Here is a 22432-nt window from a genome sequence, read left to right on the forward strand (position 1 = left end):
CCCCTACCCTCTGTGCTGGGTGCTCAGGCAATCACCCCATGGGCTCCAGCCTCCAACAGATCATCTAGCATCAACCCACTTCACAGAGGCAAAAACTGAGGCCGAGAGGAGTGAGCCAGATGGCCCCGTCGAAGGGCTGTAAGTGGAGGAGCTGTGATCTCACTGCCAACTGTCTGGATCTCCCTTCAAAGCTTCCCTCACCCCAAGAGAGCGCGGGCACTCACTCGCTCCAGCGCTTGACGATGGCCGTGTTCTTCTTGACCTTGAGGGTGTTGCTGGCCGACTCGGAGGGGGGCTCTAGCTCGCATGACAATGTGTAGCTATAGGACAGAGCAGGGCTGTGAGGCTGCCAGAAGCCACACTCGGGGCTCTGACCCTGAGCCTGTCCGGCAGAGGGAGTCCAGGGGCCCAGCTGTCACCAGTGGCAGAGCCGGAGGTTGGCCAGGACCCTAGTCCACAGGTTCTCGGGAGCGGCCCGGCCACGCCCTGCGAGCCCCTGCCATACTCACCTCTCAGCCTCGCTGAGTCGCTCCATGGCCCGGAACCAGGCCCCGAAGTGCTCTTCGGGTGTGATGCTGTAATTGTTGCAGGCCGACTGGAGCAGCTTGATCTGGGCGATCACTTCGAATTCCTGGGGGCCAGAGGGAAGGATGGGATGCTGACAGCTGGGGCGTGTTGGGGGGCCGGGCCTGGGACAGCCTCTGGGTCCCCTCTTCCCACCTTGTCCTCAAAGCCGGGTTCAAACAGTCCCACAGAAACTATTCTTGACTCGACTTCCTGTCCTACCCTCCTTTGGGAGAAGCTCCCCCACTGTTTCCATATCCAACTCTCCTCCAAAATGTAATAGGAAGGGGGATGGTGACACCAGGTGTTCTAATCGGGTGGGACTCTGACCTCCCTCGCCCCCCAACACCTGTCCCCTTCCTGTGAGGTTGTGGCTGCTCACCTTCCTTCTCTTCTCGAAGTTGATCAATCTCCCCTGCAAAGCAGACAGCCAGCGTCCATTAGAAAGTGTCCCCTTGCCCACGACCACCCGCTCGCCCCTACTCAGGATGCACTACCCAGAAAAAACGCCAGGGGGCAGCGGAGCACAGAGCCGGACCTGGGTGGGATCAGGGCGGCGGCCCGAGGCTCTGGGTCTGAGGACAGCTGGAGAGACTGAGGCCCTGGGCAGGAGGGCCCAGCCTCTCTCCACCCACAGCCACCGCCTGAGGGAGGGGCTGTAGCCTGCTCCTCTTGCGGCCCCGAGCCCCATCCACCAGCAGATAGGCGGGTGTCTCCCGGACACGGGCAGCCAGGGGCACTCGTGAGACGAGGCACGCCCTCTGCTGAGAGTGCAGGGCCCAGGAGCCCCAGCCCAGCCCAGCCCCTGGGCTCACTCACATACAGATAGTCCTTCATGGCAGTATCCAGCATCACCAGGTCCGTGAGGAACGTGCCCAAGTAGGGAACAGTGCCCTGGATGACACCCTGGGACATGGGGGGGTGGGTGCTGATGAGTAAAGCCCCAGGCCCCTCCTCCCCAGCCCACCCAGGCCCCCACCTGGAGCACCCTGGGCACCTTTAGTCATCTTTCCGCAATCCCCCTCCCAGGGTCCGCGGACCCCAAACTCCCTCTAGTCGCCCTCAAGGCTGGCATTTGGCAAATCCCCCCGGATCACACGGTCCCTGGCCCCTGCCCCCCATCCCCACCACCAAACCCCACTGAGCCAACTCTTCCGGGACCCTGCTCAGCTACAGTCCCCTGGGACCTCAGCTGGTCAGGACACCACCAGGGCCCAGAGGGGGTCTAGCTAATGGGCACGTCCAGAAGCGCAGCCCCAGGAGCGGGGCTCAAGGGGCTTCCCCCACTGCCCCCAGCCTTAAGCATGCTCACCGCCTCTCTCGGGCGCCTCTGGGCTCGCTTGGGGTTCATCTCCAGGGTGGCAAACTTGGAGGTCCCCTCCTGCAGGGCCGAGGACAGCGTCGGTGAGCCCTCCTGCCCTGTTCCCCTCCTTACGTCACCAGCAGACCCACCTCGGCCTTGGTCACTGGCACAAACGCTCCAGCCACCCCAGCACACCCGGCTTCTAGAACTGCACCCCTGACCCGGCCCTCACAGGGTGGGAACCTGGGCCTGCAGCCTGGCCTCCCTGAGCCTGTCTCCTCATTTGGAAAGAGGACCACACCCGCCCCATGGGGTCTCCCAGGACTGGGTCACACCTCCATCACCTGTGCTGCCCGCCCCCATCTCCCTCATCTCGGATGCACTCAGGAGAGCAGGAATCTGGCCACCCCCTGCCCCCCACCACTGCCCTCCAGGGAGCAGGTCCTGGGCTCAGAGCTCAGGCGGGCCTTGGCGAGAGGGACAGGGACTTTGGGGGCTGGCTGGGGCGGGGTGTCCGCCGTGCCGAAGGCTGCACAGCTGCCCAGAGCCCGTCTGGACATCTCCTGCACAGAACTGGGCCCTTGCCCACTCCAGAGGGGTCTCCTGCATGCCACCTCTGATAGGGGAAGCTGGGGCTGCCACTCTGCTTCCCCTTTTCTGTGGAAGCTTCTGTGGACGGGCCCCGGTGAACGCGGGGACCCCCTGCACTTGCCCCCAGCCGTCTGGGGTATTTGTCACGGCCGAGAGGGGCCCCGTGGTGAGAATCTGAGAAGTGTCCACGGGATGCATCGGCAGGGTCTGCCCTGGGACAGCGTGAGGAGCCCCCATCCCCCAGGCCCACCTCCCGGGCCAGCTCACTGGGACTCTGGGCTGGAAGTCCCTGCAGAACAGTCCCTGGGCGGGCAGGGGGCCCGGTCCTCGGGGGCAGTATAGGGAGAGGAGTGGCAGCGCCTGGTTTCCTGGGGACAGGCTGGGCTGGGGAGGGAGGAGACCGCAGCCTGGATCCCATCCCCCCTGGGGGGCCTGGGGGGAACCAGCGAGGACCCAGGGGACTCTGATCTCGCCCCTCACCCCCCAGAGCTCTGCAGCAGCCCTGGACCGCGCCCTCCTTGGACCAGGGCCTCCCGTCCCCAGAGTGCCCCCCACAATGGCCCATGGGCCAAACAGACCCCAGGAGGAGTTTTCACAGAAACTTCCAAAGGGAACGTCAGCCCCCCACCCCGCCCCACGCCTCCTCCTCTTACCTTGATGAGCAGCTCTCTGCTTAGGGAGTAGTTGTTCTCGTCTGAGAAAATCTCCGACAGCTTCTGAAAGACGCGGAGGCTGTCCCTGGGGAAGGAAGGAGAAAGTGGGGAATGGCATGGGGCGGGGGTGGCACGGGGGCAAAATCATATAAGGACCCAGAGACTCCCTCCGCCTGCACGGCAGTGGTTTTCAAACAGGGCTCCGCTGCACGCTAAGGGCTCCAGGTGCCTGGGGAGGCTCTCCTGTGGGTCAGCCGGGCCCCCCATGCCTGTTAGACTAAGGGGCCCTGTGTTGATATTAAGTGGACGGAGTTGTGTGGCTGTGAAGTAAACACAAAGAAACCTCCAGGGAGGCTCAATCCAGTACCCGCCAGAGAAGGAAACTGAATCCCGAGGCAGAACCGCAGACCTAAGGCCAGTGGGCCCTGGGGGACCCCACCCCCTAGGAGGCCGCACATTCTGGCAAGCTCCAGGCTTACTGGGGGAGGACCCCCGAACCCGCGGGAGGGCCCCTGGAGCTCCAGCTTGGAGCCCCTCCGGGAAGAGGCCTGCCCACCTGGAGACCTCCTCCCACGTCTTCTTCAGCCGGTGGATGGAGTTGCTCTGAAGGGCAGAGAGGATGGCGTGGAGGGAGGAGAAGTTCTTGAGGACCCGGCACTCCTGGGGGGGCAAGGGGACAGGCCGTGAGGGGGCCCAGCCCGCCTGCTCCGGCTTTGGCCCCTCTCGGAGGGGAGCCCCCTCCCGGAAGAGATGGACGCCCCGGGAGGTGCCCCTGGGACTCCATGAGGAACGCCCCCCACCCCAGGGGGAAGGTCTGAACTCAATCCCGGGGTGGGTCGCCGGGCCCTGGAGGGCGTGCGTACCCTGGCCACCTCGATCCAGTGCTCCACCACCCTGGCCCGGTGGCGGGCCGACACACTCCGGTCCCCAAGGCAGGTGGTGATGACGCAGTTGGCCACGCTGTTGAACTGGGTGACGGTGGCACGGACGGTGGGGGCCAGGTGCTCCTTGCCCTTCTTGTCCCGCTGGGACCAGATGGAGCCCAGGCAGTGGTAGGGGACCACCTTCTTGAACAGCTCCTGGGGGGGTGGGGGAAGGTTACCCGACTCTGCCGCACCCCGACTCAGCACCCCAGATCCCCCCCAGTCTCCCGGGGTGCCACGGGGTCCCTGGTCAGAGCTGGAGCTCAGGATGCTGGGGAGGTGGTGCAGTGGGGAGCTGCTTGGCGGGTGAAATCTCAAGGTTTTGTTCCCTGTTCACTGGGGGCGCCCAACAGGTCAATGACCCAGGATGAAACTGGCAGGAGAGAGCTAGCTGGGCCTTGTCACCAGCCCATCTTGACTCAGCGCCAGAAGAGACTCATGCCTGCCCAGCCCAGTGGCATCCTAGCCCCGGCTCACGGCTCAGGCCTGCCCCTCTGAGGACCTTCACCCGGGTGCTACAGCCACAGCCTTTGTCTGCTGCCTGCCCTGGCCTCTAACACACATCAGGTGCCTAATAAATGCAGAAGCCTGGGAGGCCTCCTCAGCAGACCCGGGGCGCGGTGGAGGTGGGGCTGTCCCGGGAGCTGGCAGCACCTCGGTGAGCCCTCCTCGCCCCGCCCAAGGGGGCCAGACCCCACCCAACTTCCGACTGTTTCACCCAATGACATCCACCGTCAAAGCGTGTGGAGGGCAGGGCCCCAGGTCCACAGCCTGGAGGGCACCGAGGCTGTGGGGCTGGGACCCTTGCCCAGGTGACACGTGTGTGATGGTGGCACTGGGCCTTGGGGTGGGACACCTGCTCCAGCTTCCCTCATAGCTCAGTCGGTAAAGAATCTGCCTGCAATGCAGGATACCCAGGTTTAATTCCTGGGTGGGGAAGATCCCCTGGAGAAGGAAATGGCAACCCACTCCAGTATTCTCGCCTGGAAAAATCCCACGGACGGAGGAGCCTGGTGGGCTACAGTCCACGGGGTCGCAAGAGTCGGACACGACTGAGCGATCAAACCACCACCACCTGCTCTGGGTGGGGCCCGGGGGGTCTGAGCGGCAGAGACCAGAGGGAAGGGGTGCCCGCGCCCACCCTTGTCAAGACGGGCTGCCTACCGCGTCCATCAGCGTGAACTGCTCCGCCACCAGGTCAGGAGGGAACTCCAGGAGGTGGGGCTTCCCCTCCCCGAGCCCGTTCTCTGCGGCCACGGGCGAAGGCCAGGGGGGCTCTGGGGCTGCAGCTGGCTCGAGCTCTAGAGTTTGCGAGAGAGCCGGCTCGAGCTCTGGAGGCGGCGTCGGAGCTGGCGTCGGGGCTGGCTCTGGGGCCAGTGCCGGAGCTGGCTCGAGGTTTGGGCCTAGTGCGGACTCTGGCTCAGCAGCTGGTTTCAGAGCTGGAACTGGAGCTGGGGACAGAGCTGCAAGAGGAGAAAAGGTCAGTGGCACGTCTGCCCTTCCAAGACAGAAAGCACGCCCCTGCCTTCCAGGGAAGCCTTGGCCCTAAGTGCCCACAACAGGATGTCATCCCCGACAGCGGTCCCCACACGGGCGGTCTGAGGCCAATCTGTTCCCGGCCCAGCAGCTTCTGTGGGGGCACCCCCCCCCCGAGTCCAGCACCCACCCCGACCTCCTTACCCTCTGGATCTGCCGTGGGGGTGCCCCCCTGAGTCCAGCGCCCACCCCGACCTCCTCACCCTCCGGATCTGCCGTGGGGGTGCCCCCCTGAGTCCAGCGCCCACCCTGCCCTCCTCACCCTCTGGCTCTGCCTCGCCGAGGTCCGCGTGCTCCAGCTGGGCCAGGAGGAGGTGGGCCCGGCGCTCCAGGTCGGAGCCGGGCATGTTGAGCTGCACATAGGCCACCAGCTGCCTGAGGCAGGGGAAGTCGGGGGGCTGACAGAAGTCCTCCGAGTACTGGTCCAGCCAGGTGCCCAGGATGGAGGAGACGGCACTGGTGGGGCGGGCGGGCAGCAGAGTCAAGGCCCTGGCCTTTCCTTCCCCTCGGCCCTCCCCGGCACCCCTAGGGGCTGGGCTTCTGGGCCCACCCCACCCATCTGGAGGCCAAGGCCTGGTCGGCAGGGGGGTGGGCAGTCTCGGCAGGAGGGAGGCCTCTGTCCACGGTGACCACCTCTCCCTTCCTGGGGGAGCCTGACTCACTCCTGTCTGTCCCCCACCTCCACTCTGGGTCCCCCACCCTGGAAAAGGAACTGCAGGAGGGCAGGGAGGGCCACACCGGCTCTGTTCATTGGTTTGGCCTGGCCGCACACAGTAGGTGCCGCACACAGTAGGTGCCGCACACGTAGGTGCTGCATAAACCTGGGAGGGAGGAGGGGACAAGCAGAGCCCCCCGCCCGGCCATCACGAGCCTCCTGCACCTGAACTTGCTCTCAGGGGCCGGCCCTGCCTTCCCTCTGCTTCCTGGGGAGCCGGGACCCCAGCCACAGCCCTCCAACCCCTTTCCTCCCGCAGGAGAAGCGCCCAGACCTCGGCCCTCCAGCAGGAATCACAAAATACGGGGGAGCCAGGGTTCTGCTCAGGCCTCCCCAGCCTCAGCCTCCGCTGGTCCCCACCCTGTAGACAGGAGACCCTCCCACCAGACCCGAGGTGCACTCACTTTTTGAGTTGGTCCTGGGGTCCGCCGTCCTCACTGGAGTAGGGAAGGATGCACCCGTATCTAGAGGAGGCCGTGAGGGCGTCACATCTACCGTACCTGCTATGACGTCCAGCGTTACTGGCTGACCCCCTGACTCGCATGGAAGCCTGGGAGGGCAGGATTCCTGTCTGCCCCCTTCCCTGAATTAAGCCAAAAGCCCAGAAAAGTGCCTGCACACAGTAGGTGCTTCATATGGATTTGCTGAATAAATGAACCCCAACCAGCACCTTACAGACACCTGAGGGGCCATGGGGGCCTCTGCCAGCCCCCAGCGATCCCTGCTCTGGCTAATCCCAGGAGGGGACCCCGAGACAGGATCCTGAACTTCTTTACAAATGGGAAGACGGCTCTACCCAGGGTTGGAGGCAGACAGCTTCTTCATGGGTGCAAAGAGTGACAGTGAATCACTCAGTCGTGGCTGACTCTCTGCAACCCCATGGACTATAGCTCACCAGGCTCCTCTATCCATGGGGTTCTCCAGCCAAGAATACTGGAGTGGGTAGCCATTGCCTTCTCCAGGGGATCTTCCTGACCCAGGGAGTGAACTGGGTCTCCCACATTGCAGGCAGCTTCTTTACTGAGCCACCAGGGAAGCCCCTTCACGGTGGAGGAACACCTTGATTAAAACCCCGCCAGCCCTCAGCAGCCCGTTTCACAGGGCCGGGCGTGAGGCTGCTAATCTGACGGTCCTGCCAGCGCTGTGAGGCCAGGCCTCCTGCAGCCGGCCTTCACAGGAGCAGACTGAGGCTCAGCGAGGCAAAGCGACTCTCCCCAAGACACACAGCCGGCAGTGGGGCAGGGAGGAGCGGGGCGCTCACCTCTTGAACAGCAGGTCCAGGACCTGCTGGGTGGTGGTGAAGGCTCGGTAGGTGCACAGGAAGATGGTGACGTAGGAGAGGTCGCTGCCCTGGAAGGCGGGCACCAGGTGCTCCACCAGCCTCTCCAGCGTGCCCGCCTTCACGGTCCGCACCTTGCAGGTCTCGTACAGGTTCAGGGCCGACTCATTTTCACACTGGGCGAGACAAAGGAGGATGGACGGTCAGCTGCAGCCCGAGGGGTGGGCAGGGGGGTGGCTGGAGCTCAGAGGAAGTCCCAAGTGCTTGGTGACCTCTGGCCAGAGAAGGGAACGTGAGTGCTCCAAAAGGAACTAGGGTCTCAGCTCAGACTGGAGGTGGGGATGATGAAAAACAACTCCTTGAGGTCATTTTGTTAGCTGAGTAGTAGTCATAGCTCGTCAATATGAAGAGGATCATCCCCATGAGCTCTGGCAAAACAGACCCATTTTAGAGGTGAGAAAACAGAGGCTCGTCCCCCAGGTACTGGGAGCAGTATGTCTGCACACAGAGGCTGTTGGCGCAGCACTGGGGAAACGGCCGCGGAAAGGAACTCTGCCCAAGTCCCGGGCGGCGAAAGCCTGAGTCACGGTGGCAACCGGCCTCCCTTCCGAATGGCTGTGCATCCTTCAGGCCCCTGCTCCGACCTGGAGGGGTTGTGGGGCTGGGCTCCATCATAGTGGTTGTGGAGAACACATACAGTGGCCTGAGCCCTTCGGGTTTTTTTTTTTTTTTTTTTTTTAAAGCCCTAGTGAGTAAAATGACGTAAGCTTGGAGAGGTGTGGGAGGGCGGTCAGGCTGATGGGCACCCACGACAGTGCCGGGCAGGGCCTTCCCCGGCGGCCCAGTGGTTAAGACTTCACGCTTCCAACGCAGGAGGCGCAGAACCAACCCACCCCACTGGGGACCTAAGATCTCGCATGCCTGCCGCGTAGTGTGGCCAAACAATAAAACAAGTAAATAAAGGCGGACACCTACCGATTATCCACAATAGAAAAAGAGAAAAAGAAAAAAAGCAACAATACCTGGGGCAAAATGCATAAATAATCCCTGTAGGGTAACAACCCCGGAGAAGAACAGGCCCCTTAAGACAGCACATTTCCACATACTCTAAAATTTCCACGCCTCTATATACTGACTCTTTTCCTAGCAGCTCACCAATCTGACTGCTGCCCCTTCTCGCCCCATTAAAGGCGATCCATTCCTATAAACTGCCGGTCTCGATCTTTTCCAGAACCTTGCCTTCTCTAACTCCCTTACCCTACTATCCCGGCCTAATATGAAGGGAAAAGAGAAAGTGTCTTTTTGATGTTCCACACAAATAAGAGAGCAGTGTACTGTGGGCTGGGCTGTGGGGGGCAGGGTGGGGGCCCAGACCCCTGTGGGAGCAGGAGTAGGGGCCTCTGGCAGGCAAGCCCGGCAGGGAGCCCCGCGGAGCGGCCCCTGGACCCCGGGCCCTCCCACACTCACCCCGAGCCAGCGCTGGCCCTTGTTGGCGCCGTGGTGCACTTGGACCTTCCGTAGGGAAATGGAGTAGATGACCCCGTTGACCAGCTCCTCGCCGATCTCCTGTGTGGAGCTCTGCAAAGACAGCGCCCGGCCGCCGGGCGGGAGTGTCAGGGCCTGTCAGGACACCTTCTGTCCCCGGACGAGGCAAAGGGGGGTGGCCACAGGGACCTCCAGTCCAGACTGGAACAGGATCACAGCTGGAGGGGTGGGGACTGCCCCCAGCCCCCGCGTCCTCACCCCGCCAGCCACGGCGGCTGTGGACAAGACGCACCCACCAAGGTTCCAACTGCAGCCTGCTCCGGCCCTGGGTGCCCCCCACCCCAAGACGAGAATGGTTACTGGTCATTTCACAGGTGAATACACGGCAGCGGAGGGAGCTGGGAGGGACCACCCGTCCACAGGCACACCCCTGTAGGCAAATAAACGGCAGACCTGGGAACCAAGGCCCTGACTCGACCAACTGCCCCTAGGGGGCTCTGGTCCCTCCCCGGGGCCCCCCTCCACAGCCGACCCCTGCCCTGGAGTCAGCGCCCCAGCTCTGCGGCAGGTGCGGGCATCCTCGACAGCCACAGACAGAGGCGCTTCCTTCCCCTTCTGCTCATTCATGGCCTTGTGCCTCTTGCGCAACCGAGGAGCTCCCAGTTCCCTAACTGTCCTCACGGGCATGGGCACAGCATGAGAAGGGTGACGCCGCTGGCATCCGGACTGGCGCCCGGACTGCCACAGAACCCCAAACCACAGGCCTTGCCCTGGACCAGGAGTGGGGTGGGGGGGCGGGTCATCTGGCAGCTCCTGGACCCCGGGCAGAGAGGCCCTTGTTTTAAAAGGTGGCCACCTCTCCCGCGGGACAGACAGGCTTTGGCGGGGAGGGGGGCGTTCAGCAAGGCCTGGTCAAGGCCACTTGGTCACTGCTGCCCTGGGGTCCACCCCATCTCCTCTCCCACTGCTCCTGACCAGGGATGAGGTTAGCCTGAAGTGGGGGAGGGCGGAGTGGGGGGCGGCTAGGAGTAAAGAGAGCTCTGCGAGTTGAGGGAGAAGCAGGGAGGTGCTCGCTGACACGGGGCCATCAATCACAAGGCCAACACTGGTAGCTGGGATCACGGGTCACTACCCCCGCTCGGGGTGGACGTGGAGCTCAGAGAAGGCCCAGTGAAAGCGCTGACTCAGCCTGGGCCCTGCCAACAGCCCTTCTCTAAAGCCAGCTGCCTCAGCTGGGGCCCCGGGTAGGAACCAGGTGCTCAGGGTGCTGTACCCCCGGACATCAGTACCCCCAGGGCTCAGGGCTGAGGCGGGCGGGTAGCTGGGCCTCTCACCTCCTGCCTCCAGGGCTCTGGGAGGGTTCCGAGAGGCCTGGAAAGCCATCCTCCGGAAAGCCACTTCCTCTGACCTGGGGCCACCCTCCCACTCCGGCATCGTACCAACGGGAAAGCCAGGGCAACATGCCGGGGCTCCCGACCCTTTGCCTCCTCCGCAGAGAGAGCCAGGCGTTTCTGGGAAGTCAGCGGGGAACCCACAGGCGGAGGTTCCCACAGCCCAGGCACATCCTCCCACCCCGCACACCCCCACAGCCCACACTCGGGGAGGTCCAGCCTTGCCATCCGGAGGAGAAATCCCCGTCCTGAAGCAGAAAACCCCAAACAGATGCCCAGCGTCCTCCCTGGCCTCACACACCCCTCCCCCGCCCAGAGGAGGCCATGGTGCTGGGTGACGTCAGGGGCCTGCCGTCCACCTGTCCACCCACCTCTGCGTCTCCTCGGGGGCTCTCGGTGGGGGGGTCCGAGACTGCCTCCCACAAAGGCTGCCACCCACCCTGGAAAGGCCTGTCCCTCCCCCGGGGGATTCCAGCCACTTCTGGTCCAGCTGGGAGCCAGACAGTGTCCTGAGCACGCAAATCGCCAGCAGCTGCCAGACGTGCCTGCCAGAGGGCGCTGGACTTGAACCGGAGGGCGCCCACCCGGCTCCCAGCGGGGCTCCAACAGGGCCCGCTGGACAGAAGCACCCCCTGGTCAGGCTGACCCCCGGGGAGGCCTCCCCGTTCCCCAGGCGGGTCTAAATAGCAGCTCCACAGTGAGTGAGCCACGGGTCTGGCGGGCAGCGGAGCAGCTGGCCGGCCCTGCCCGGGTATCATATAATCCCCCAGCCCTGCCCCCACCCGAGGGGCCCCCTCCTGCCAGCCGGGTGGGGGGCGGGGCGGGACGATGAGCGCCACACATGCTATGCTGGGAAGGGGGGGTCACCACCCCATCGCACAGATGGGGAGCTGCACCAGCCCCGCGGAGCCCACCCACCCTGTCCCCCCCGGGGCCCTTCACAGCAGCAGCAGGAAAAAAAAACCAGATTGTCCAAGCAGCGCAGAGAGCAGGCGCCATTTAAACCAACTACTGACAGACAACAGCGGAGTGGGCTCCCGAGAGAGCTGCCGGGGGCCTGGGCACAAAGCGGTCGAGCAGGGCATCGGCTGCCCACTCCCACTGCTCTTCCAGGGCCAGAGGAGGGGAGTGGCCAACAGCATTTGCCCTGGGACCCCCTGGGGCAGGAAGGGCAGGGCCCTGGCCCCCGAAGGTGACCCGTTCTGTTAGCAGAGCAGAGAGCGCAGCAGCGTGGGAACTGGGAGCCCGTGTGGACGGCACCAAGCGCCCCCCCCCCCCCAATGCTCTGGCTGGGGCTGGGGGGCTGCAGGGGGAGGGAGTGGGCAAGCAAACAGCACATGCCCTGAGGGGAGGTGTCCATAGGGTTGCCCCGAGCTCTTGAAAAAAAATGAAAGTCTTCGTCACTCAGTCGTGTCTAACTCTTTGTGACCCTGTAGACTGTAGCCCACCAGGCTCCTCTGTCCGTGGACTTTCCCAGGCAAGAATACTGGAGTGGGCTGCCATTTCCTCCTCCAGGGGACTTTTCCCACCCAGGGATCGAACCTGCCTCTCCTGCACTGCGGGCAGATTCTTTACCCCTGACCACCTGGGAAGCAGGGGAAAACAGCCCCACGAGGGCGGCCGTGTCCTCAGAGGACAGCGCCTCCCGTCCCGCCCCAAGCAGGCACCCAGAGACGTGTCCCTGGGGCCCCGCGGCCCCTAGCTGGCAGCTGCCCAGTCTTCTACCACCTGGGTCTGGAGGGAGGGTGTTGAGATACAGCTGAGACCTCGTGAGCAGAGGCCAGCAGTACACGCACCAGAGTGCCCCACAGCATCCCCCAACCCCATCCCTCAGCACAGCCCGGAGCCCCAGGGACAAGGAAACGGCCAGGGTGGTGGCATAAGTCAGGGTACCACCTGATCAGCCTTAGGGTGAGGGGCAGCAAGGTGCTGCGCCCCAGCTGACTGCAGGCTGAGCACCTCGAGGCAGAAAAAACAGGCTTTCAGGCTAGACCTGACGGGACCCGCTGGGCCTTTCGCAGCCCCGCCATCTCCTGCAGGAAGGTGTTTGTGCCTGCACACGGTGAGGTGGCCCGTCTCCCCCCCCCCCCCCCCCCCCCCGGGGACCCCTGCACTCCAGTTCACCTGTTTGTTTCTGGTGAAAACTGCACCAGAACCACGCGGGGCCTCCAGACCCATGGATATCTCCGGCTGCAGGATGCTCCCTGCCCCAGGAGACCTGGCCGAGGGGGGAGGCAGGTGGAGAAGGCAGGCTTGAAACCACACTACGGTCTCCCTGTCCCCCCCAACACCCCTGGGGGGGCGGGGGCTGCACAAGGAGAAAGCTGGTCTGGCTCAGGTCGGGCTGAGCGAGGGGGGTGGTGTGGCCTCCATGTGCACAAGCTCACTGCTCTGGGACCTCAGGCACCCCGCTGACCTGCTGCTGAGGGCCGCTGAGTCACAGAGGTCCCCTGAGCCCTCAGCCGGCCGCTCACCAGCACCCTGCAGCCCTGGGCACACGAGGCCCCTCTCCAGTGCCCGCTGGGCCCCAGAGTGCTGCTTCTCCTGCAGGGCTCTGCTCTCAGCTTTGCTGAGTCCCGCAGCCCCCAGCCTCAGTGAGCCTGTCTGAGAGGTGGGCCAAGGGCGGCAGCACTCAAACAGGACGAGGTGGTGGGGTCACGAGAAGGGACAAGTGTGAGGAAGGACCAGCTGGGCGCCGGGCATACAAAGCGCTGAGAACGGGGCGTGAGCACACTGTTGCTGGCGCGTAGATGCGGGACACCGGGCGGGGAAAACCTCTTGGGAGACCTGCCAGACGCCCTGGGAACCTGGGGGAGGGCCAGGTGAAAGGGACAGCGGGTCATTCTAAAAGTGCCAGGAGGAAGGAACCAGGCCTGCGGCTTTCTGACCTCTCAGCCTTTTGTTGGAATGCCTTTTGTTGAAAGACAGGAGAGTGATCAGCATCAGAGTCAGCTGCTCTGCCTTTGGGAACCCAGGCAAAGTTGCACACCCATTTTACAGAGGTGGAGACTGAGGCCCAGGGAGACGGTCAAGGGACCCAGTTCACCTCTCAGAATGTGTGTCCAACAAGGCAGGGAGAACGAGAATGCCAAGTGTGCGCGACCCGCCTGGTGTGCAACAGGGCCTTGCCCCCGGCCTGCCCCCACCTCAGGTGGGTGGCCTGCACCCTGGGCCCGAAAAGAACCTTGCTGAGAGCAGACGGTCAGTGCTGGATAAAGGTGGGCCACACTTCTGGTCCCCAGGTACCGCACCCCAGAGGTGGCCTTGACGGGGGTGGGGGGTGGACCACACGAGGTGCGTGGGTGGCAGGGCAACCAGGGAGCTTCTGACCCCAGAAACTGGCATTTGGGGGCCGGCCTGGGCTAAGCCCCACAGAGGCTGACCCATCTTCCCAAGAATCTTCCCGGCCACCTCACGCCTCGCTGCTCATCAGCATTTAGAAGACAAACGTGCTTCCAGGGGGCAGGGAGACCAGACCCCAGGCTGGCCTTGCCCACCCCGGTCCGGCTTCAGGCCGTCAGGCCTCCAGGGACCAGGCCTGCAAGGGGGCATGGCTGGTGGCAGCGGAGGGGAGGGGCCCCTGTCAGGGGGTGGGGTGGGGGGTGGATAGTGCCGGGCAGAGCTGGCTGACAATACCAACACGGGCCACAGCATCCAGCCCGTGTGGGCATCTCCTGGGCGCCAGGCTCCTCGCACACCATCACACGTAACCCTCCTGACACCCTCACTTGCAGATAGGAGCTGACTGCCATCAGGAGCCAGGAAGAGGCAGCCAGGGCAGGACTGAACCCCGGCCTGGGCCCCCGCTGTCCCATGAAGACACACCCAGGCCTCCGTGCTCTACTTGAACCGTGGCTGCCACGGCCAGTCACAGCCTCCATGCGGAGTCCAGGCCCTGCTCAGACAGATGCTGCAGGGAGCCCAGAGACGGGACAGGCTTCTTCAGATCACAGAGCAGGTGGGGGGGGGGGGGGCACACCAGAGCCCACTGCCCTCAGACCCCACCTCTCCATGGAGACGGGTCTGGTCGGGGCTCCTATACGGGGATGGCCAAGGCAGCCATGGCCCAAGGTCAGCTGCAAGAACCCAGCCTGGAAGCACCGCACTGACAGGGCCAGTCAGTGTCCTCCCGGAGCCCCGGGCACAGGCACTCCCCTGGAACCTTGTCAGAAGACACAATGGTGGCAGGCACGCCTGGCCGGCGCTGACACGGCGCCAGGCACTGGTGGGGACCGCTTTGTCAGGCTGCCTGTCTTGTTCGGGCCTCGCCAGAACCTGAGGCGGAGGAAGTGGCATCAAATCCCTTTTACAGATAAGAAAACCGAGGTTGAGGGAACGAAAGCAGGTCGAGGACTGTGAGGGGCTGAGCCGGGCTTCCAGCCCAGCTCTCCTCCCTTCAGAGCCCAAGTCTGGACCGGCATACGTGGCACTGCCCCGGGGTCGAAAGGCCAACATCACGCCTCCAGGCGAGACCACAGAGCTGGCATCTGAGGCTTCCCTGGGGGGGGCGGGGTCAAAGAAAATGCCAGGCCACACCTGCTCCCAAGAGCTCCTCAAACCCCGCCCCCACGCTGGCGCCCACGCCTGGCTCCCCAAGCACCCTACCCCACCCTCGCCGCAGGCTGGCCCACAGATGGAGACTGGGGCCACTCAGAGACCCACTCCTACACCGGGCTGCCAGTTTCAACTCCCACCTTCTTAGGACTGGGTTGGGGACAGTGACTTCGCTGGAGCCACAGGTCCAATAATGCAGCGCTTCTGGGTCTGGGAGGCTGGGCAGCACGGTGCCACGTGTGGGGACCATCGGGCAGCTGGTCCTCGACCGCACGAGTGCAGCCTCCTGAAACCGCCCCACTGGCCACTCGAGGGCTGTGGGTGGCCCGTGCCACGTCCCCCTCCAAACACTCCTCACCAGCAACGAAGACGGGGCCTGCAAACGGCTAACTGCTGCAAACGGCTAACTTCCAGACTGGGCACGGGGCTGACTCCTCCCAGCGCTGACGCCCACCGCTCACTCCTGCTCTAGGGCCATCCTGGAGCCTCCAGACAAATGACCAGACCAGTGGTGGAGAAGTCCCTCCCCCAGATAAGGAACAAAGACACAGTACCAGCCAGACGGCCCCCTCCTGCCTCTTCTCCTAAGGAGGAAAGCAAGATGGGAAGTGGGGGGCCCAGCAGGTGGCAGCCGGTCAGTCACTCTCTTGAACATGACAGGCTCTGTAGCTATCCAAGGCTGTCCCCTTGGAGTCTGCCAGGAAGCCTGCTTGGAAGATGATGGTACACAGGCTTCTGCACACACACACACACACCCCCTTTCAGGTCATGCCTCTTGGCCTGACGCTAATGAGCCCTGGGGGTCAGACTGGAATCCTGCACACCCTGAGATCCAGAGAACAGTCAACGGGGAAGGAGGCAGGGAGGCTGGAGGGAGACAGGTTCATGTCTCTGAAGCCCTCCTCCTTTCATTCCATGCCCTCGCTGAGCTCAGGGCTTCCAGGCTCATTGCCTGGGGCCAGAATCCTGCCCCTGCCACTCACTGGTGATTTGTGCAACTTAGTGCCTTGGTTGTTCCATCTGTTAAACGGACAGTGGGTGATCGTGACCCCAAACAGACACCATTCATGCACACTACTCAGCGCAGAGCCTCCCACCAAATGGAGCCTCATATGAGATATTATTTAAACTCTCGGGGTCCAGCTGTGGGCTTATTTCTTCCTTGAAGCTCTCCCCCGTGTCTTTTGGCCCAAAGCACTTTCACGTATCTCTGGTCTCTAAGCACCCCTACCCTCCACCGACCATGGGGGCTTCTGAGCTGCCTGGGCCTGGTTCTGGCCCCTCCACAGCTCCCCCGTCCTCCAGGGACGTTTGTAATGATCTCACCATGAACTCAGCCCTGTCCTTCTCCGATCCTCATGGGCTCTTGTACACAACAGGCGCCCAGCAGAGAACACAGCCCAGGTTCAGATCTGGGCTGCACTCTCACTGGCTGCATGTACATTCGACTCCACTTCTCTGAGCTCCACTGTTAGTTGCTCAGTCGTGCCGACTCTTTCCGATCCCATGGACTATAGTCCGCCAAGCTCCTCTGTCCATGGGATTCTCCAGGCAAGAATACTGCAGTGGGTTGCCATTCCCTTCTCCAGGGGATCTACCTGACCCAAGGATCAAACCGGGTCTCCCACACTGCAGGCAGATTCTTTACCGCCTGAGCCACGAGGGAAGCCTTCTGAGCTTGGCATGTAGTCAAGAGGGTGGGTCAAAGTGAGCTCGAACGAGGGAGTCATGTCTGCAGCCAGTAGGTGCTCTGGACTCTGGGACCCTCCACCCCCACCCGCCTGGCTGAGTCGGTGGCCTGTACGGAGACGGGGATGCGAGCCCAGGGACCTCCACAAAGCACGGAACAGTGCCGGCCGAGCTGGGTCAGCAGTGGCTTGGCTCTGAACCAGGATGACGAGCAGATGCCCAGATGTGCGAGGACATCTGGCAGCCCTGAGAGGGAAGGACGGGGTGGAGGCTTGGTAGGAAAAGGGGGACTGGGGAGGAAACAGAAACTGCCTCGTGGTTTCCAGACAGGACAGGGACCACAGGCGGCCGCCTCAGCTCTGGCAGGCCACCGCAACCAGGAAATTGGCTGCAGGGGGTGGGGGGGCGGTGTTGGCAGGAGGGACAGGGACTCCCCACGCCCTCCCCCAGCCCACGGTAAATGGTCATTGTGTTTGGTTTCCGGCAGTGGCCTTCTCTCCTGCCAGGACCCTGGCTTTCCTGCACTAAGCCAGAAGCTTCCCCCTTTGATATCTAAACAGTGGCCGCAGCCTGGAGGCCAGGGCTGGGGCCAGAAGGGAGAGGCGAGAGGGGGCGAAGGCAAGCAGACCCCTGGGCAGGGGCAGGCCTCAGATCTGCACTCTCCCTCCGTTCCTTGGGGATACAGATGGACAGGGGGAGGGAGGGAGGGAGGAGAAGCAGCCTGGCGGCTTGCCCCTGTGAGTGCGCCGGCCGGACCCTCCAGCACACAAAGCCCGAGGAGCTGCCAGACATAATGAAAGTCAGATGAGCGCTGGGCTGGTGTCAGGCCTCCCACCCCCACCCTCCCAGGGGTCTCGTTCCAGCCGCCAATGAAGGCCAGAGCTGCGGGTGGATGAGGGTCGGGGAAGAGGCCTGGCCCTGCCGCCTGCCAAGCTCACCGATAAAGGGTCTCCCAGGCCTGCCGTCCTCCCACCAAGAGCTCCCTCCCCCCTCGCCCCCCTCCCACACTGGACAAGATGTGCTTTATCCTCCGGTAACTACGGATCCAGACCCTGTCTAGGCACTGCGGACACACAGAGAGAGAGGCCCAAGACCCAGGCTGGCAATTACAGCTCACCGGGGCCTAAAGCAACGACGCGGGGGATACCAAGAGGGCCCTAACCAGCGTGGGGGCGCAGGACCTCCACTGAGCCCTCTGACCCAGGAACAGCCTCCCTCCTTTCAGGCCCCAGGCCCCGGATTCTGCTACCTTGGCCACAGGCAGGGGGTCAGAGTCAGGTGCAGTCAGGCGGGAGGAGGAGGGCCCTGCTCCCCATGACTCACGGGCCCCCTCCTCCCCACAGCACACTAGAAACAGGAGTCCAGCCCTCACCGAGCTCACGAGAGGCACACCCCCCTGCTGAATCGTACGCGACCTTCACAGATTCAGGGTGAAAGCACATTTTCTAATCAAACAGAAGGGAGTCACCCCTCCACCTGAGAGGCCCTTGCCCCAACCTCCCCGCCTGGACACCTGGCCCACAGGTTGGAGGCTTGTCTCCCTCCTTCCCCTACTCCACCCTTTCGACCAGCCCTGAACATCAGAGTCCACTTCTGCCCTCCAGGGGGGCTGCCCGGAAGGCCTCTGTGGTCCCAACCACCTCTGAGGATTCCCGGAGGCCGCCGCCCTAATCACTAGTGCACCACCTGCGTTTTGAAGCCAAACCGCCTAAGCAGGCCCCGGGCTGGCCACTGGGATGAAGTACGGCCCAGCCCTGCGGCTGGGAAAGGCAGACTCTGAACACGTCTGCCTGGGCTGCAGGGGCAGCGGGGCCGGCACACCTGGGCTCGGGACGGGCAGGCGCTGGGACCAAGAGAAGGGTCCCAGAGCCGGATCTGGCCCCGAAACTGTTTTGCTCGCCGGGTGGCCACCCCTACGCCCACCTGGCTGCCCTGGGGGTGGGCGCAAGGACGGGAGTTTCTGCGGAAGGACGCTCCCCCGGCGCAACTCCCGGGCTGGGGGGGTGGGGACCACCACCGCCGCCAGCGCCACTCGCGGTGAGCGATCCGCTAAGCGCGCTGCGTCCCCACCCACCCCTCGCTCGGCGACGCTCACCCACCTCCAGGCGCGGCAGGTCGGGGTCGAGCTGCGTGAAGCTGTGAAGCACCACCGGGCAGCTGTCGGGGCCGCCCACCTCCAGGCGCACGGCGTCCCACACGCTGCGGCTCCGCCGGGAGCCCGGAAACAGCGACTCGGCGCCGCCCGCAGGCCCGGCCGCCTCGGCCCACATGCGCTGCACCATGGGCGGCTCGAAGCGGCGCGGGCGGCCGGCCGGGCCGCTGGACCCGGGGCGGCGCGGGCGCGGGGCCGGCCCGGCGCGCAGCGGGGGCGGCAGCGGCAGGCCGCCCGGCTTGGCGCTGCCTGCGCTCTGCGCGCGCCAGCCGGCCCCGCGGAGGTCAGGCCGGGGGCGGGGCCGGCTCTCCGAGAGGTGGGGCCTGCGGCGTGGAGGGGCGGGGCTGGAGACGCCGGAGGGGCGTGTGCACGCGCGCGCGCGTCCCCGCCGCGTGTTGCTGGCTGTTTGCGTCTTAGGGAAGAGCGTGTGTCGTGTGTGTGTGTGTCCACCTGCGACAGACTGCAGTTAAGCCCCTCACTAGCCCTGTGACCTAAGACAAGTTGCTTAACTCCTCTGAGCTTCGGTTTCATCCAGGAAGATCACAGCGGGTAATCGCTGTATGGCACACACTCAGCCAAGAGTCTGTGCCTGGCTCTGTGCTCCTGAGTCCTGGAGCCAGGACCGGGTCCTCCCTGCACCCCTGAATTTGGCCGTCCTGAGGGTCAGGATTATGACCAACCTAGACAGCATATTAAAAAGTGGAGACATTACTTGCTAACAGAGGTCCATCTAGTCAAAGCTATGGTTTTTCCAGTAGTCATGTGTGGATGTGAGACTTGGACTATAAAGAAAGCTCAGCACCAAAGAAATGTTTTGAACTGTGGTGTTGGAGCAGACTCTTGCGAGTCCCTTGGACAACAAGAAGATCCAACCAGTCCATCCTAAAGGAAATCAGTCCTGAATATTCATCGGAAGGACTGACATTAAAGCTGAAACTCCAATACTTTGGCCACCTGATTTGAAGAACTGACTCATTTGAAAAGACCCTGATGCTGGGAAAGGTTGAAGGCGGAAGGAGAAGGGGATGACAGAGGATGAGATGGTTGGATGACATCGCCAACACAATGGACATGAGTTTGAGTAAACTCCAGGAGTTGGTGATTGACAGGGAGGCCTGGCATGCTGCAGTCCATGGGGTCGCAAAGAGTCGGACACGACTGAGCAACTGAACTGAACTAAGGGTCAGGGTGTGGTGCTGGAGGAGGGGCCTCTGCCTGGAATATCTCAGCCCTCAGGCTACCCGGAGAAAGTACCGGCAGAAATGAGGTGGAGGAAGGGCAGTCAGGGGAGTAAGGGGGAAGAGTCCATACCCAGCATGACCAGCTTGGGGGTCCACATTCAAGAATGAAGGATCACGAGGGATTCAGGCCAGCCATGCACCTGCCACTCGCCTGGTTGGCTAGGACCCCTGGAAGCTTGATACTTGAGGTCTCCAGGTAGCCTGCCCTTGAGGATGCTGAGGGCTGGGGAGCCTCAGCTGCTCTTTCTAGAAACCAGTGAGGAGGCAAGTAGACGTGAATGAACGGACCCTCCCTTACACCAACGTACTGCCCAGGCCTGCCCCGCCGGGCCTCAGTCCTCAGCCCTCTTGGCAGTCGCTGTCGGCAGCCCTGACAATGCCACCCACCTCTCCAGAACTGGTTCCGTACCACTGGGCCTCAGTTTCCCATCTACAAAATGAAGGGGCGGGTCTTGATTCCTCATTCCATAAGCATATACCTAGCTCACCCACCGTGAGCCCCGCTGCAGGTATCCATGGACAGCAGGGCCCCAGCCACTCCCTCTGGCCTGTGTGCCCACCAGATGTGCAGTCCACATCTGCAGCAGGTGCATGGTCCTTGCTCAGTCACAAGGAAGGGTTTGAGAAAGACCCACAGAAGACAGCTTGAGGGTTTCTATCACAGGCATTAAAAGCCTTCATGCCATGAAAAAGCATGTGTATATGCATAACCGAATCCCTTGGCTGTACACTTCAGAAATTAAGATAACATTGTAAATCAACTCTGCTTCAATAAAATAAAATTTTAGAAAACACTCATGCCCTTAGATTTGACAACCTCACTCTTAGGAAGTAACCTTAAGAAAGCATTCAGAATGGGGACATGATTTCCATGGACTACTCTGGATGTGTACTGCTCTGCCAAAGAAATTACAGGCTACAGGGCCTCAGACAGTAAAGAGTCCACCTGCAATGCAGGAGTCGCAGGAGACGCAGGTTTGATCCCTGGGTCTGGTGGATCCCCTGGAGAAGGGAACGGCAACCCACTCCAGTATTCTTACCTGGAGAATTCCATGGACAGAGGAGCCTAGCGGGCTACAGTCCATGGGGTCGCAGAGTCGGACACAACTGAGCAACTAACACTTTCACTTTCAAAGGAATTCACTCAAACACTCTGTGCAGGCTCATTGACAAGACCCCGTGTGCCATGACCCACCATAGGAGGGAGTTGTTGTCCAGTCACCCAACTCTTCGCAACCTCATGGACCGCAGCACACCAGGATTCCCTGTCCTTCACCATCTCCCAGAGGGAGATACTCAGCTATGAAAGTGAAAGTGAAGTCGCTCAGTCATGTCCGACTCTTTGTGACCCCATGGACTATAGCCTTCCAGGCTCCTCCATCCATGGGATTTTCCAGGCAAGGATACTGCAGTGGGTTGCCATTTCCTTCTCCAGGGGAACTTCCCGACTCAGGGATTGAACCGGGGTCTCCCACACTGCAGGCAGACTCTTTACCGTCTAAGCCATCAGGGAAGCCTGCAAGTCAGAAACCCAGGATACAGCACATGCTTTCAGAAGCTGACATTACACATGTGCATATGACTACAGGGACCTACTTTGCAAAAGTAATGGTGATTATCTCTGGGCAGTGCTACACATTTCTTTTTAAGTCTCAGAATCTGCTAATTTTTCTAAAATATTTTAGTAATCACACATACATCATAATAAACACTGGGTTTTATTTGTTTGCTGTTTTTGTTTTTAAAGCAAGATTTGGCTAGGGGCGGAGATCGGAAGAAGGCTGTCTAGGAAGCCCCAGGGGAGGGTGAGACGGGTGGGGCATGTATGTTCAGAGAGGAATGAGGCTCTCCAAGAGAAGTGAGGGGTGTCCTTCAGGCTGGACACTGCCTTGGGCTAGAAACTTCTCCCTGAGTCAGGCTCTCAGAGCCTGGGGAACTGAGCACCTGACTGCACTCACTTTATCTCTTCTGGGTTCCTTTTATGTCTTCTCCCAGGGAGGGGCCTGGCAAGCAAGCTTATGCCCACTTTACAGCTGGGAAAGAGGCCCCCGGAGGCCGAGTGACTTCTGAGTGCACCAGGTTCACCCCCTCTCTGACTTTGAAGGTCAAGGGGAGTGGGGTGAGGGGGCCCAAGTCGACTGGAGCGGTGAGGACAGGGCGCTCCATCGCCACACTACACAGCAACTCAGCCAGCGGGGCTGCCTCCCATCAGCTACCCAGACATCATCTGCTGGAGGAGGCGGGGCGGGGTCGCTCTGGCTGGTGTCTGTCTGATCAGTGCCTGCCCCCCCCCCAGCCTTGTTTGGTCCTGCTTTGGGGGTCTCCTCCTGGGTCCTGAGAAGCTTGCTCACTGCTC

At 62.4% G+C, this 22432-nt stretch overlaps 1 protein-coding gene across 7 annotated transcripts in view; it reads right to left on the reverse strand.

Annotated features, from left to right (window-relative positions):
- The window catches only part of RALGDS (ral guanine nucleotide dissociation stimulator), a 32869-nt gene that overhangs the window by 4793 nt on the left and 5644 nt on the right, over positions 1 to 22432 (reverse strand). For 2 of the 7 annotated variants that reach the window (XM_070455115.1, XM_070455094.1), the window contains exons 1-14: positions 18783 to 19045; positions 9032 to 9142; positions 7547 to 7740; positions 6690 to 6788; positions 5833 to 6026; positions 5199 to 5497; positions 3975 to 4190; positions 3668 to 3771; positions 3112 to 3196; positions 1877 to 1945; positions 1384 to 1470; positions 947 to 979; positions 510 to 631; positions 225 to 320 (exon numbers count right to left, since the gene is read on the reverse strand). In XM_070455115.1, the coding sequence (XP_070311216.1) occupies positions 225 to 320; positions 510 to 631; positions 947 to 979; positions 1384 to 1470; positions 1877 to 1945; positions 3112 to 3196; positions 3668 to 3771; positions 3975 to 4190; positions 5199 to 5497; positions 5833 to 6026; positions 6690 to 6788; positions 7547 to 7740; positions 9032 to 9142; positions 18783 to 18965 (1892 nt within the window). In that variant the 5' untranslated portion in view covers positions 18966 to 19045. Of the gene's footprint in view, positions 1 to 224; positions 321 to 509; positions 632 to 946; positions 980 to 1383; positions 1471 to 1876; positions 1946 to 3111; positions 3197 to 3667; positions 3772 to 3974; positions 4191 to 5198; positions 5498 to 5832; positions 6027 to 6689; positions 6789 to 7546; positions 7741 to 9031; positions 9143 to 18782; positions 19046 to 22432 lie in introns of those variants that run through there. The other 5 variants (XM_070455112.1, XM_070455103.1, XM_020910940.2 and 2 more) reach the window with 4 other exon arrangements.

Source organism: Odocoileus virginianus, chromosome 2, assembly GCF_023699985.2.
Source record: "Odocoileus virginianus isolate 20LAN1187 ecotype Illinois chromosome 2, Ovbor_1.2, whole genome shotgun sequence".
Lineage (NCBI taxonomy): Eukaryota > Metazoa > Chordata > Mammalia > Artiodactyla > Cervidae > Odocoileus > Odocoileus virginianus.